Consider the following 16,778-nt stretch of genomic DNA (forward strand, 5'->3'; position numbering starts at 1 on the left):
AGAACAGCTCAAATGGTAGAACAACTGCCTAGCAAGTGTGAGGCCCTGAGTTCAAACCCCAGTACCACACACAAAAAAAAAGGTCATAACAAAAGCAACCACAAGAAGAGCTAGACATATGCAAATAAAAAACTGAAGGGCTGGGTATGTGGCTTGGTAATACAGTGATTGTCTAGCATGTGCAATTGAAAGGCCCTAGGTTCCAGCCCCAGCACTGCCAGGAAAAAAAATATATGAGCAGATGCAGGAGAGAGAGTCAGTAGAAGAGAAGCTAGCATGAATGACCTAAATTTTTCATCTGTCTAGTTGAGGAGCCCAAATTAATAAAGGATAGTATTTATTTATAATAACAATGATGAGTCACACTGGAGGGAGGGGTTGGGAACATGCCACAGAGATATAGCATGTGCTTAACCTGTACAAAGCCCCAGGTTCAATACCCGCCAGCAAAGATACTTTTTTTTTTCCAAGAGAATTAAATCGTTTATTGATTACACATGATAATGGATGATACACAAGCTTCATTCCCATCTATCATTTTATCTGGTACCATTATCCAATTTAGATATTGCATAGGATGTGCCAACAATTGTTTTTAACCAATAATTCAGTGACTTTTCTTGGGTGACCCTTTCAAGAAATTCCTAAGGTCACACTCTACACCAAGGTTTCTGAAGACAATGCTTCTCTCCACCCAAGCAGTTGCAAGTAAATTTCAAGTGGAACTTGGCATCACCCTGAAGGAATTCTAACTTCATACCGTTAGGAAGTTTACCAAGATGGCTTCAGAGTAGACTAACTTTACACAGCACATTTAAAAAAAAAAGACACATTTATTCAGCGTCATGATCAGACTATTACATTTAGCAATCAACAGCGTGGGTGCAAAAAAAAAAAGTCTACATTAAAACACTTTGTTGGAATGCTTTACACTTTCCACAGAACAGAAACTAAAATAACCTGTTATACAATTAGTCACAAATACAGTCCTCAAGTTTTTTGCCCATACACATGAGTATTGTCTAAAACATGTCTTCTTTGTAGCAGCTAGGCCCTGCCACCACTGTGCTTGGCTGAGTTCACAAATCTGTTGTAACCTGTAGCTTCCCTGTCACCTCTCTGGCTCTCCTCTCCTGCTAAGCTTTGTTTCCTGGAAATTAAAACCTTCTGCCACTGCCATAGCTACTGCTGCTGCTGGAACCACCATAGCCACCTTGGTTTCGTGGTTTAGCAAAGTATCGGCCTCCAAAGTTTCCTCCCTTCATGGGTCCAAAATTTGAAGATTGATTGTTGTAATTGCCAAAGTCATTGTAGCTTCCACCACCTCCAAAATTGCTTCCATCCTTACCAAATCCATTGCAGCCATCCCCACTGCCACCATATCCACCACCACCACCACGGCTACCACCAAAGCCACCTCGACCACTGAAGTTTCCTCCCCGACCAAAATTGTCATTGCCACCAACTCCACCTCCACGACCACCACCAAAGTTTCCAGAACCACTTCGACCTCTTTGGCTAGATGAAGCACTAGCCATCTCTTGTTTCGACAGGGCTTTCCTTACTTCGCAGCTGTGGCCATTCACAGTACGGTATTTCTGAATGACGATCGTATCCGCAGAGTCATGGTCATCAAAGGTGACAAAAGCAAAGCCCCTTTTCTTTCCACTGCCTCCGTCTGTCATGATTTCTATCACTTCGATTTTTCCATACTGTTCAAAATAATCTCTCAGGTGATGTTCTTCAGTGTCTTCTTTAATGCCACCAACAAAGATCTTTTTCACAGTTAAGTGGGCACCCGGTCTTTGAGAATGTTCTCTTGAGACAGCTCTTTTTGGTTCCACAGCTCTTCCGTCCACCTTATGTAGCCTTGCATTCATAGCCGCATCCACCTCCTCCACAGTGGCATAAGTGACAAATCCAAAGTGCTTGGTGTTTGGATCTCTCATTAACACACAGTCAGTGAGCGTTCCCCATTGCTCACAATAGCTCCTCAGACTCTAATCGGTCGTTTCAAAGCTCAGCCCTCCGATAAAGAGCTTCCGCAGTTGCTCGGGCTGTTTAGGAGACTCCGACTTAGACATAACGGCAGTGGGAAGAAAGGCTTAAGCGATGCTTCCTCCGCCGGGTCCACGGACAGAAAGGAGTAAGCTAACGACCGTATCTGCCGCAAAGATACTTTTTTAATGAAAGGGAAAATAACAAAACTCCTAGCTTCTGGCAGGTGAGAGTTTTGTTTGTGCATACTATTCAAGGTTTATTTTTTAAATATGTGTATGCATCTTCTGCCATTAAATAGCTAAAGTAATATGAATGAAGACATGAAAAGGCCAGGATACAGACATAAATGATAATGTACGTGAACTACCTGGTATGCAACTGGAATGCAGTAAGTTGTAGTTTTTATGGGTGTTAATACAGATTTTGTTATTTGCTTTGTTTTTGCACACTGGGTTTTGAACTCAGAGCTTTGGGCTTGCTAGGTAGGTGCTCTACTGCTTGAGCCATACCTCCAGATGTTTTTCCTTGGGTTATTTTAGATATAGTGTCTTACTTTTTACCCTGGGCTGGCCTGGACCACAATTCTCCTATTTATGCTTCTCTATGTACCAGGGATGACAGGTGCCTTGCTACAGGTTGAGATGAGGTCTTGAGAACTTTTTACCTCCACTGGCCTCAAACCATGATCCTCCTGATCTCTGCCTCCAAATAGCTAGGATTACAGGTGTGAGCTTGTAGCTAGGATTATCTGTGTTTGTGGCAACTGATGTCAGCTGGATTCTCTCTGCCCCTCTTTGTCAGGTCCTTCATATTCCTTCAGATGGATGGAAATTTGGCTCAAACCTGTATTTGGTGCTTATCGTAACCTAAAGCCTGTCCCACCACATTTACCTTCTGATTGCTGCTGTGCCGGGCTCCTCCTTTTGCTGAGTGAATTCAGTTTCTGAATCTCTTTGCATTCTGCTGGCCATCCAGTTTGCATTTTCTTTAATTAGAAAGGAATCCAACCTGATTGTGCAATTCCTGTTGAAGCTTCCCACTGATATTATACCCGTGCATAGGTGAGTTTGAGGAGGTTAGGAAGATGAATCATGCGGAGAGCCTATTTCACCAACATGTCAGTTCAGATTGAGCATTCGCCCTTGCTCACCAGATGTCTGGTGAACACTAGCACTTCCTGCCACATGCTTTTGCCCCAGACATTCACCCCAACCCTCACCTCTGGCTCTTGAGGCAACGCTAGGTTCATTGACCTGTATGCTACAGAACTATTTAGCTCTCTCTGACAAACACCTACTCCCACCCCTGTCTGCAGACTTTCCTTGACAGAGTCAACCCCACCAAGAAGGGTAACAGCCCTTCCAGCTTTGAGGGTCACCAAGCCTTCTCAGAGAAGGTAGTGGAGGAAATAAGAAGCAAGTTTTCTGTTATCATATAGAAATATAGGGATTATTAACCAAGAAGACTGCCTGTGTGCATGTGTGTGTATGTGCGTGTGTGTGTGGGTGTGGGTGTGGGTGTGGGTATGTGCTGGGGATGGAACCCAGGAGTCTAGCCAAGCGCTCTACCACTGAGCTACCTCGCCAACCATGCCAAGACTTTTATATCCACTATATTGTCTCACCTTCACATAACCTGGTGTCCCTTCCACAAAGGGGGTACAATAGTGAAAATTCATTACATATCATTTAAAAATAAGTTTTTCGGGGGAGGAGATTACGGGGGCAATTTAACCAATGTACAATGTAAGGCTATTCAGAATTGTCACAATGAATCCCTCCTGTTCAATGAATATATGCTAATAAAAATGAAATAAAGTTTTTACACTCATAGCTTCATTGGATAATAACTGCCTACTTTATCTTTTTTGAAGAGTTGATAGGGTAAGATTTGTTCTCTAATGGCAACAAAATACATTCTTAAAAGCAGGAATGGGAGAGTTGTTTGTAATGAGCTGTTCTTTCATTGCAAATGTGGTTTGTGAACAGCCAATTTTGCAAACTAGATAAGTCAGAGAAGACCTCTGGGCTACGGTAAGCATATTTCAAATCTGTTTCCTTCCTCTGCACTGCAGGAGAACATGTCCTTATGCATTCATTTGAAATGTCATGTTTACCTTGGCTTATTTTTCTTTTCAGGTTAAAGATAAAGCACCTGTTTTGGTGTCTGAAGGAAAGAAGTTGCAAACATTGCCTAAGGTACAAAAATGACTAATAGACCATTATTATGGACTTACTTACTATTTATTGTGATTCTGGCTGTTCATAGGAAGTAACAGTATCTTTGGAAGCCACACTGAGAGTAAGTCTTATGAAGAAACAGAAGGCCCGATTGCCTCTTTGGTGTGATTTTATAGTACACCCCCCCAAGCTCCCGCAAAGCTCTCATTTTTGACATGCTTACAATTCCACTGTTAGAGAGTCCTTCCTTTTGCTAAAATCTTTGTCCTCTTGCCAAATCTGAGCAACACTGAAAAAAAGGCATAAAGCTTTGGTGCAATTGAACTAGTCAGACCCTTTCCTGAGAACTGTTCTGATAGAAATAGGAGCTAGGGTAACTGTGGGTAACTACCACCTATGAAGAAGGAAGAGAGAGAAAGAGACCTCAAAAAACGAGGGGGAAGTGACTTAGAAAAAGGGCTGCTTGGTGGAGGTTGAGGTGATGGAGATTAAAAACAATTGTTTTAAGTTCATCATTTACAGGAAAGGGAGGCATAGGACCTTAAATTCTTCCAATTTATAGGAATTTGCAAGTAAATCTCATTGCTTGTCAGATTACTTTTGATAGTACAAAATGTGCATGTTGTTTAATAAAAAACAGCTTTTTCTGATTTAGGGAAAAGCAGGGTATATTGTTCACAGAATTAACCCTTTCATTTGTTTTCTATTGAAAGGAAGAAGATAAAATCAAGAGAGATCTGGAGTTACAAGTAGAAGGATTAAAGGCTACCCTAGAAACTGAGAAAAAGAAGTTAGAAAGGTACTGGGGCAGCGATTTGTTATTGCCTGTTTGTACCTAATATGCTAGCTAACCATCTACATTTATTACAGATTTAGAAAGGAAGCAGACCGGATAAACAGAAACTGGGAGAGGAAATTCCTCATCCTCAGGAACAGGTATAGTATGGCAATGCATACAAATTCTAAAAATGCAGCTACTCATCTTTTTACTTATTTATATTGGAGGTGCTAGGATTTGAACTCGGTGCCTAGTGTGCTTGCTAGGTCAGTGCTCTACCATGCCCCTAGTCCTAAACTACTCATCTTTTGAAGTTAGGAACCTTTTATTTTTCTTTACATATTAATTAATGTTAAGTGCCTCCATATACATTTAACAAGAAATGCAAAATACTTGACCTAAAATAGAAATGAAAGTCATTTAAAAAGTGAATTCAAGACTCTACTTCATTTCTTTTCTTAGTATTTGAACTTTCAAAGCTCAACAAGACAGACTCTCCTGATACCTGGTTTAGTCAGACCTACCTGGACATCTTCCTCATTAGAGCCATTTGTACATGGCGCTCTACAACAGGTCTACATCATCTTTGGAAAATTGCTTCTTAGACTAAGACCTCCCCACTTTTCTTTTCCAGACAAAACAGCGCCAGCTCCTTTCTATCCCAATGTTTTTCACCCACATAGTCATTTAATTGTTCCTCTTTGTCTTTTTTTTTAAGGTGGTGAAAACAAAACTGTAAAATTCTGAGAAGCCTAACAGCAATACCAAGTAGGGTAGATCCCTACTTCCCCCCATTCTAACATGTTAACATTACAAATCTGTGTTCCTGTTTTCTGTCATTTTCTTGGTTATCACATGTTGGAAGTTTTCTTGCAAGAGTCTCAATAGTCAAGCAGCCTACAAGGCATGATTGATTCAGTGTGGGGCTGTTATAGGTCAGTGTAGGCCAAGCTTGCAGCTTGCACAGGATGTCATGGGCCCATAATACCCTCCATTTGCACTGTATACCGTAAGCACTTCTGATCTTACCCTACTCAGGAGCACCGGACCACCATTCCAGAAATTTAGCAAACCTGTGTCAGGAACAGACTTGCTCTACTCACTCCCTCCTCACCTTGTCACCTGTTGTACAACCCGTCATTCTTAGATTTGGGAAGAGAGGCATTTAGGAAAACAGAAACTCTGCTCTGCTTCTTTTTTCATCTTCTCTATCCATTTTCCTTCCTTCTCTGATTCCTAGCTTGCTTCCTTTGTCCCAAGAGTACGAGCAGTTTTTCTGGTACACCTGTCCTCTCTGGTACACCTGCCCTCCTGGGTCTATGTGGTTTCACACAAGACAAATGTAAACTCTTGTGGTGTTGTTCTCAGCCTGTGGAAGGTAGTGGTATATAAAAAAAAAAAACCCTCAGCATTTGATCAATGTTTTTTCCTCATTCAAAAACAGTCAGTATATCTCATGTTCACCTGAGTGTACTCATGAAGCATTCATTTTCTTCTTCTGTGAAATTCAAGTTTCTTATGAAATGCATGAGCCAAACCAGAGTAGATCTAGACTCTTGGTAGTTGAAGAGAGCGTGAAGCTGACTCATGAAGCTCAGTGTTTCCATTGATGGTGATGATGATCCAAGACCCTACTTCTTCTAGGAATTGCAAATCCATTGGTGCTATTTCAAGAATGCTCCTTCTTTCCTCCCTCCCTCCCTCCCTCTGTCCCTTTCTTTCTTTCTCTGTTTCTTTCTTTCCCTTCCTTCCTTCCTTCCTTTCTTTACCTCCTTCCCTCCCTCTCTCCCTCCTTCCATCCTTTCCTCCTTCCTTCCTTCCTTCCTTCCTTCCTTCTTTCCTTCTGTTCTTTCCTTTTTTTGATGGTGCTGGGATGGAGCCCAGAATTTTCTATGATTATGAACGAGAATGACATTTAACTGTTTTTTAGCTTCTCTTGTCCTTGACTACTGCTGGTACCAAGGGGACACTGGCTTCTTAATATCAGTTCTGAGATTTGGGGGATAAAGTAATAATTATTTGTTCTTAGCACATCTAGTAAAACTCAGTTTTAAATTAACTGGACTGCATATTATCTTTATGAACAAAATTTAAGCTGTTGACTATTTTTGTTTGCTTACTAGTTCTTGTTTGCACTGCTGGGGAAGGAACCCAGGGTCTTGTGAGTACCAGACAAGTGCTCCACTCCTGAGCTACAATCTCAGCCCCTGCTTCTTTTTGTTTAAAGGACTTAAAACTAGTAAAGGTTTTTCTTCTTCTTCATTTTTATTTTGGCTGTCTTTTTTTTTTTTTTCATGACATTGGTCAATCATGTATTTTTTCCAAATTATTGATATAAAGCTATTCTTCAACCTGAGTATTACTTTCTTATTGTTGATATAACAAGTTACCACAAGTTGAGTGGTTTAAAATGACACAGTCAGGAGGTCAAAAATCCAAAAGGATTCTTACAGGGACAAATCCACATCCAAGCTGGTTCCTTCTGCAGCCCCGGAGATAATCAGTTCTTTGCCTCTTTCAACTTTTAGAGGCTTTTGCACTCACTCATACTGCCTCTCCTTTATCTACTCTGATTGCCTTGTTTCCTTCTATAAGTACCCTGGTAATCACATTGGGCCCACAAAATAATCCAGAATAGTCACTCCATCTCAAAATCCTTACCTTATTCTTAACCGTAAAGTTCCTTTTACTACATTGGGTAACATGCTTACAGGTTCCAGGAATTAGGAAGTGGTTATTTTGGTGGAGGGCAATATTCAGTCTACCACCTAATGTCTATCTTCCTAATGTCTATACTTCTTCCACATGCAAAATGGTTTTACTCCACCCCAATGTACTTGAGAATCTCAACCCATTATAACATCAACTCAAGTCCAAAAGCTTACCTAAGTGCCATAAGCTAAAAGTTCTAATTCCCACTATCTAAATTAGCTATTGGCGAGGCTCTGATTATAGCCCATCCTGAGGCAAAGTCCCTCTCTATCTGTGGACTTGTGAAGCTATAATTCTTATTCAAGAATTCAGGAATAAGAATATAATTCTTATTCAAGAAGGAAAAACTGAGTCATTAGTTCTAATGGTTTTGAAATTCAGCATGACAAGCTCCATTGGTTTCCAAGTTTAGGAATAATTAATTTTCTGTGTCTCAAGACTTGATCCTCTGGACCCAAGGCACTGCTCTCTGAGTTATCCTTCCTTTTTCATAAAAGATAGCATGTTTTATGTTCCTAACTGAGTAGTTTTATTTATCTGTTTCCTGCTTATATCATTGTGGAAGATCAATAGACTTCTTACATTTCTCTCTCTCTCTCTCTCTGTCCTTTTAAGGGCAAATTGGCAGTGTTTTTGCTGGTATAACATTCTCAAAATTCTTGTGTGTCTTTCATGCATGTGATGGAGAGTCACTTCATTAGTCCAGAAGCTTGTCCTCAGGTCTTTCCTATATAATCTCATCTGTATCTTGGACTCTTACTGAGGTAGCTGAGAAGATTCATGAGTCGCACAACACATCTCTTCAAAGAGGCTTCAGTGTATCTGAATGCTGTGATGGTTTTTTTTACAGTGGTAGGGATCAAACCCAGCCATGCTAGGCAAGCACTCTATCACTCCCCAAGTCTTGCTGTGACTTTTTTGCTTCCTTCTAGGCACTAGAAAATGTTATCCAGCCATACTTCTGGTTTTCTCTTCAGAGGACATATTCCTCACAGTGGATCTTCTAATTTTAGCATCATTTGTGTTTGGGGATGAGCTGGAAATTTCCTAAATTGTAAATATATTTGTAGTTTCGATCAATTGTCGTCCTTGTTATTTTTGATGCTTTTTTTTCTCCAATAAGCAGTCAATGAGAGCCCTCTCAAGTTGATTACTGTCTTGTTGTGATGCAATCTTTGATGCTCCCTTGATTTCTAGTTGAATAAACTGTTCCAGGCTCATCTTGCGTATTTATTGCCTTAAATCTAGAAACAGACATTTCTGAAGGATGTTGGGAAATATAAAATAATATAATTTTTTAAAGGGAAGAATTAATTCATTTACCTGAATTTTGTTTTGTTTTGGTTTTTTTTTGTTTGTTGAGATAGAGTCTCCCTGTGTATCCTAGGCTGGTCTCAAATTCACAATCCTTCTGCCTCCTCCTCCTGAGTGCTGGGATTGCAGGTGTGTACCAGATGCCTGGCTTAAATTTCTATTTGGTGGTATTTAAAATTTTTAATGCATGTCCTAACTACATTAACTTAATACTTATTTTCTTTATTCTATGATTTGCATACATTTATCTCACGGTTCCTTCTATTGCAGCTTTCACGTCCTTAAGGATGAGATGTTTACAAGACACACGCTGTTTCACCAGTTTGCGCTGCTTGCTGATACATCCTTTAACTATGTTGTAAGTACATAAATGTTGAGGTGCTCTTTATGCCTTTAAACAAACAAGCCTATGTGTTTCTGTCCATATGTATCAGTACTGAGACTCTGTCATTATGGGTTCTGGAGACAGTATATGATAGTCACTCTATTAGATGCTGAGGTCAAAAGGCACAGTGCCTGGACTGAAAGAAGTTGGTCCAGTGTGAGAGATCGGTGTGCAAAGAAATAGTACAATGAAATCATACAGTGCAGTACAATGGTTGAGAGGGGGAGGGGCTACTAATTTTGGGAGTATCTGTCAGTCTATCCATTTGTGGTCATGGATGGAATGTTGGGAAATATCAAAGCTGAAGGCTCCAGTATCCAGTTGCTTCTTAAAGGAAAAAGGAGGTAGGGTTGGAGGTGTGGCTCCAGTGGTAGAGCACCTGCCTAGCAAGCATGAGGCCCTGAGTTCAAACCCCAGTACTGCCAAAAAAAAAAAAAAAAAAAAAAAATATATATATATATATATATATATATATATATATATATATAGGAAAAAGGGGAGAAGTAGCAATCATTTATTTTCCTATTAGAGGTCCTATTCATCAGCTTTTCTTCACTGTAACAAAATAGCTGGGATCAGCTACTTTTGAAGAAAAGGGGTTTGCTGAAGGCTTGAGACAGGCTTAAATGTGGAGCACCTGTCTAGCAAGCATGAAGCCTTGAGTGCAAACCTCAGCACTGCAAAATAAATAAATAAATAATAAAAACAGAGATGAAGAAAAGGGGTTTATTTAGTTCATAGTTGTGGACTTTCAAAGTCTAAAGTGCATTGTTCAGGCTTGTACAAGAACTATCCTTTGCCTGTGTCATCTCAGCACTTAGAAATGGCAGGAATGTGTATTGGAGCAAGTGATCACATCACAAGTCAGGAAGCAGAGAAAAGAGGACAAGCCAGACTTGCTCCTTTTCAATAGCCCTCTCTTGAGAACCAAAGAATGGCACATGGAACTCCCTTCTGAGAACACATCCCATATGACCTGAGGACCTCCCACTAAGCACCACCATGAATTATGCCAACCTAGGGCAAAGACACCTTTTTAGGAGGAGGGGTTGACATAATTAACCATAGCCCATAGCTGATGTCATCTGTAGATAAAGCCCAGTGCTGAAGTAGACTGTTATTCACCTGACAGTTGGACTTACAAAAGTGAAGGCTGGCCAGTGTAGAAATACATCCAGAAAATTTCAACTAATAACTAAGCCAGCATGATGCCAACTGTTCTGAGCCTCTTCTGTGATGTGAAACTTTCTGAGGACAAGTCAGAAAGTTTCTTGTGGGGGGCACAAGAAACATAAAATGCGTGGGTTTGCCTCAAGAAGAAAATCATTTTCTTTTAAGAAATTTTTCACCGGGCACTGGTGGCTCACGCCTGTACCCAGGAGGCAGAAATCAGGAGGATCACAGTTCAAGGCCACCCCAGGAAATAGTTCAAGAGACCCTATCTCAAAAATAAAATTATAAAAAAAGGCTGGTGGAGTGACTCAAGGTGTAGGTCCTGAGTTCAAACCCTAGTACCACAAAAAAAAAAAAGAAAAATTTTTCAACATTTGCCAACTTTGTAATATTTTCAACTTTAAGATCACTTTCTAAGTTTAAATTATTATAGGAGTTCAGAGAACTTAATTCAAGATAACATTAAATTCATTCCTGATTTTAACTAAATATCTATAGTAATCTTTATCTTGTTGAGAATTCTTATAAATGACTCCCCTGAAATTTCTAGAGCTGGTCTACATAGGTAACAACACACAATGTCTTTCTTCAGCTCTTGGTTTTTCCTCTTCTTTCCTGAAGGTTGCAATTTCAATTGGATTAAGTGTCATTTTAGATATTTAATCAGCTAAACAAATAAATGGAGGACCCATGAGAAGGCCATGTCACTCAAAATCAGAATTTTTAATGACAGTTATTGGCAGTTTTCTGGTTCAGATTTGAATTGTTCGGGTTTTATGAAACAGACTTCTAAATCTCAGTTATGCTAGCTCAAGCACATTAGTACATCTAGTCTTTCTCTTTTTCTAATTTTCTTTTTTTTTTTTTGGCAGCAGACACTCTTACTGCTTCTACTTTGCCAGCCCTAGATCTAACCTTTTTATCTTGAGAAAACTCTTGGCCTTGTCCTCAAATGGCCATGGGGAGGGATGGTGCTCTATCCAGCCCAGAATGTATCTATGTGCGACTGCTTGCCCATCCGGGCTCATGACTCCTTATCTACACATCCACACGGTTTGTCGGCATTCGACATGCTCAACAGAGAGGATAGCATATACTTAAGAAAAACAGATAGGGAAGGAAAAGACAACAAGTGTGTGATGCAGTCACATTGTCCTTCCATTCCTAGCACTCTAGTCACTCTTTCAATCCAGCTCAGGCCCTTGCGCTTGTAGGTGGCAGCTCTACCACTTGAGCCATGCCTCCAGCCCTTCGTGCTTCGGTTAATTTTCAGGTAGGGTCTTGTGTTTTGGCGAGACCATGAGCCTCCTGTTTATGCCTCCTGGGAAGATGGGATGACCTGTGCGTGCCACCACACCAGGTTTATTTGTTGAGATAGGGTCTCGCTGACTTTTTGCTTAACCCAGTCTGGCCTTGAACCTTGATCCTTCCAATCTCTATCTCCAGTAGCTGAGATTACAGACATGAGCCCCCACACCTGGCCATCCCACAAATATTTATTGCATACAAATATGTATGGATCCCATGAGATCACAGACTGGTCCACCTTACTCACCGTGTGACTCAGAGCTTAGAATGGTGCCTGACCTAAGGGGTAGAAAGGTAGACATTAATAAGGAAAGATCAACCTTTAAATTACACATCATGAAACAAAGCATTTACTGCTTTCTTCCTACTGGGGTATATTTTACTTGTGGTATGACGGGTGCAAATGAAGTGTATGATTTGAGGAGTTTTGGCCTATGTTGCCATCACTTAAAATTTCCCTCATGTCCCTTTCCAGTAATAGTTCACTCCAGTCGCACACCAAATAACCATTGTTGTGATTTTTATCACTGCAGGGGAGTGCCTGTGCTTCAGGTCCTGTAGCTGGGATTCTACAGTATACACTCTCTTACTTCTTCATTTTACGTGGCACGGTGTCTTAAGATCCATCTGTGTCATTGTGTGTGTGTGTCTCAGTGGCTCCTTTGTTTTACTGAGGAGAGTTCTATTGTATAAATAAATGCATTTGTTTATTCACTATACCCTTATTAGACACCTGGGATGTTTCATTTAGGGGCTACTATGGAAAAAGCTGCTATAGAAAGTAGTCATTTATGGAGTATATTTTCGCATTTCTCAGGTAAGAGTGGAATAAACAGGACATAGGAAGTGTGTATGTTGAACTTTGTAAGAAGCTGCCATTGTTCCAAAGTGACTGTCATTTTATTCTCCCATCAGTAAGGACTGAGAGTTCCTGTGGCTCTATATTCCAGTTACTCACTTGATAGTGTCAGTTTTTAAGTTGTAGCCATTCTAAAATCATATCTCATTGGAGTTTGAATTTCCATTTTCCTGATAATTAATTAATAATTCTCATGTAGCTTATGGGTTATTCTTAGATCTTCTTTGGTAAAGGATGTATTCAAAACTTTTTTGAGGGTGGTGAAATGCACACAACAAAATTTACCATTTTAACCATTTTTAATGTATAGTCCATTCATGTCAAGTGCATTCATGCTGTGCAACTGAACTCCAGAACTCTTTTCATCTTGCAAAACTGAAACTACTTATTAAACAACAATGCTGCACTGTTGCCCATTTTTAACTGTTATTGAGCTGTAGTATTTTACTATGTATTCTGGATACAAGTTCTTGGTCAGATATATGTGTTGCAAACATTTTTTTCTCATTGCATAGATTGTCCTTCCATTTTTTTGAACAGTATCCCTTGAAAGTCAAAAGTTTTTATTATTTATTTGTTTTTTGAGATGGAGTCTCCTTAGGTATCCCAGATTGGCCTTGAACTTGCAATCCTCCTGCCTCAACTTACCAAGTGCTGGATTTGCAGGAGCGTACTGCGATACCCAGCTAGAAGTTCTTAATGTTAATGAAGACCAATTTAGCTTTTCTTTTTCTGTGGAAGATTGTATTTTCTTTAATGGTGATTGACTCTCACATTCCACATATGCTTTCCTTTTTTGGTGGGAGTGGGGGAAGCATGAAGGTTTGAACCCAGGATTTCACACAGGCTAGTCACGCATTCCACCACATGGGCTATGCCCCAGTTACTACATATGCTTCATATAATATGGGTTTGATCTTCCTTTTCCCATTTAATCTCACTGGTTCTACAGTTTTTTTTTCCATACTTCCCATTTTATTTATGCTTTTCTCATCCTTGACAGGAGAAGATGTGGAAATTCAGGGTTGCTACCTATATTCTCTTACGTACTGCTCAAACCTGCCTTTCACCCTCACCATGGGAAGACACTACACCTATTCCAGACCCCAGTTTTAGCAGGGCTTTACCTTTTTCAGCCTTCTCCTAAAGAAGGTCTACCTTTTTCTGCACTCAGTGCTTACAGAACTTAAATTCCAGGCAGTCCTACACTTGCCACTGGCTTCCTTTGCCGTTTTCAGGAAGGAAGTAAGGGAAGGAGTCATGAGGATAGCTCAGTCCAGGATTTTCCAGACAGGGAGAGGATTGTTGGAATGCTCTAAGACAGAGGTGTACAAGGCACCCAGAGGAGAGAGTATAATTATAAATATGGTCAGATGGACAATAGGGTTTTGTTTTATTTTGTTTTGTTTACTCCAAGTAAAATTGAGAATCTTTGGAGTTGTGAGCAGAAGAGCAAACCAATATCACTTTACAGGACCAATGCTGGCCTTTATGGGGCAGAGATGAGGAAAACAGGGCAAAAAAACAAGCTAGGAAGCTATTAAAATGATGCAGGTGAGAGATGATGGTGGCTTAGATGACCTTGGGAAAGGACACGGCAAGATGGGCAGATGCCTGCCTGGGGTACTATGCAACACTTTGCAGCAATAAACTTTAAGGGCCAGATATGGTGGCACACATGTGTATTCCCAGCTGTTTGGGAGGTAGAGGTAGAAGGATCTCAGTCTGAGGCCAGCCAAGCAAAAGCAAGAGACTATCTGAAAAATAAAACAAATTCGAAAGGACTAGCATGCAGTTCAAATAGTATAGCATTTGCCCAGAAAGCATAAGACCCTGACTTAAAAATCTCAGTACCACCAAGGAAAAAAAAGAAAACAATAAAATTTTGGTATGCATAGTAAGATGGATGAATCTTAAAAACATTGGGCTTGGTGACAGAAGAAGGGAACACACAAGCATACTGTTTTTCACTTTGAATCTAATATGTGATTATCACTACCTTAATTTTTAAGTCACTAAAAGAGAAATGGGTAGGGAGCTGGGGGCATTGCTCAATTGGTAAAGTGGCTACCTGGCAAGCAAAGGCCCTGAGTTCAAACCTCAGTACTGCCAGAGAGAGAGAGAGAGAGAGAGAGAGAAAGGCACTGTCATTATGTCATTACACTGTGATAATCCATCAGTGTCAGATGTGGCCCAGTCTTAGGGAAGTTAGATATCAGAAGGTTATGCCTTAGAATCAACAAAATAGGATGTCACACAATACTATTAACGTAAATTAAAATACATGCACAGAATTTCGCATTTTGCAAGGTCTCATTCAAATCAAACATACGTGTCAAATATCTACATAGTTTCTTGGGGGTGGGAAAAAAGGAGAGTAGGAACAGGCTATGGGGATAAAAAAAATGAATGCAAATCACATGTGCATACATTGCACATATGTACAAATGCATACACACCAACAAGAGAGAAATCTTGGAATAGAAAATTCGCAGAACTCTCAGTCTACACACATGACCTCAGATCGTTGGCATTTTCACTAAGCGTGCTTAGTGTACCTTTGATTCTTTTCCCTTGGGCCTTTTTAATGCCACAATTTACTCTGCTCTGAATGGTTTTTTACAATCCAGGTCTTGGGGCTTCAGGACACCAGCGCTGTCGCTTGCAGCAGCTGAGCGGTGCTGGAGGTGACCGTGTGGTTCTGATCAATTGCAAGCACAGTTGTCTGAGTTACAGTTACAAACCCCTCCATGTCCGAGGAGCATTGGTTGTAGGACCTCCATGGACACCAAGATCATGGATGCCTAAGATGCTTATTTTAAAATGGCACAGTTCTTGGAAGTGAGTGACCTTTGCGCAGCCTCCCGTGACTTCCAATCGCCTCTAGATGACTGGTACACCTAATACAACGCAAATGCTGGGTAAATGGTTGTACTGTTCGATTTAGGGAATAACGATGAGGGGAAAGCCAGAATCTGTTCAATACCGAAGCAATTTTTTTTGTAGTGTTTTGCAGGTGCAGTACTTATAGATACAGAGGACCAAGTTGCAGGGACATTCAAAAGGAAGTAGAGAAGTAGAGTCAGAAGGGACACCAAGAAAAACATTGTTCTTGACTTTTCTCTCAAAGTAGCCTGAATAAAGAAGGGGATCTTTGTCACTGTTTTTGTTGCTATTGTTTTGTTTTTGTTTGTGGGGTTTCATTGTTATTGACTGTGGAGTTTTTAGGGTTTGTTTCAGTTTTGTTGAGATGGGGCTCTTGCTGTTTCTCAGGCTAGTTGCAAAGTCCTTGGCACAGGTGGTCCTCCTGCCTCAGCCTCCCACCTGCTGGGACTATTTTTCTCCTTTTGGTGTAAAGGAAAGGGTGTCCCCATCCATATTTGGGCAAATAAGTTAGTTACTGCAGACTAAAGACCATCGCCACCCACTTGCTGTGACTACGATTTCTACTCCATTTGTTTCAGAAATCAAAACCCTTATTCATACAGTCTAAAAAGACCAGCACAGACTCTATATCTTCCTCTGGGGTAGGTATATCATTTTCCTCTATTAAACATTTAATCCTTTGGTATTTTTGAACTTCAGTAACGAAACTTTCTGGTTAACATACAGATGGACAACAAGTTATTGGAGATAGTCAGCGACCAGGTTACCCTAACACCAAAAGGTAAGAATCTTTACCGTTGGAAAAGGGACTCACACACAGAATGGGTACTTTCGCTAAATTAACTTCCCTTTTCTTTTTTACCCTAAGGTATTTAGTATTCTCCAGCCAGTTTCTGAAACTAATGAAAAGAATGTTAATATGTATTTCTGACTACTGACTGCTGCTAATTGAAAATTAAGGCCAGGTGTGGTGGCACATGCTGGTGATCCTAGAACTCAGGAGGTAGAGGCTAGAGGATTGTGAGTTCGAGGCCAACCTGGGTTATATAGTGAGACCCTGTCTCAGGGGAAAAAAAGTGGCTCGGCACCAGTAGCTCACCCAGTAATCCTGGTTACTTGGAGGTGGGGGCTGAGACAGGGAGGATTGAAGTTGAAGGTAAGCCCAAGCAAACAGTTTTCAAG

The 16,778-nt window shown here is 40.5% G+C and overlaps 1 protein-coding gene and 1 pseudogene across 1 annotated transcript in view; one reads left to right on the forward strand and one right to left on the reverse strand.

Moving 5' to 3' along the window:
* C15H10orf67 (chromosome 15 C10orf67 homolog) overlaps positions 1 to 16,473 on the forward strand; it is an 84,816-nt gene extending 68,343 nt beyond the window's left edge. Inside the window, exons 11-16 of the mRNA XM_074055416.1 lie at positions 4,140 to 4,199; positions 4,895 to 4,980; positions 5,052 to 5,117; positions 9,256 to 9,343; positions 16,175 to 16,237; positions 16,323 to 16,473. Coding sequence (XP_073911517.1) covers positions 4,140 to 4,199; positions 4,895 to 4,980; positions 5,052 to 5,117; positions 9,256 to 9,343; positions 16,175 to 16,237; positions 16,323 to 16,439 — 480 coding nt within the window. The 3' untranslated portion in view covers positions 16,440 to 16,473. The remainder of the gene's footprint in view (positions 1 to 4,139; positions 4,200 to 4,894; positions 4,981 to 5,051; positions 5,118 to 9,255; positions 9,344 to 16,174; positions 16,238 to 16,322) is intronic.
* LOC109698742 (heterogeneous nuclear ribonucleoprotein A1-like) lies at positions 464 to 2,121 on the reverse strand (annotated as a pseudogene).
* Positions 16,474 to 16,778: the final 305 nt, after the last annotated feature.

The sequence above is a fragment of the Castor canadensis genome, chromosome 15, assembly GCF_047511655.1.
Source record: "Castor canadensis chromosome 15, mCasCan1.hap1v2, whole genome shotgun sequence".
Lineage (NCBI taxonomy): Eukaryota > Metazoa > Chordata > Mammalia > Rodentia > Castoridae > Castor > Castor canadensis.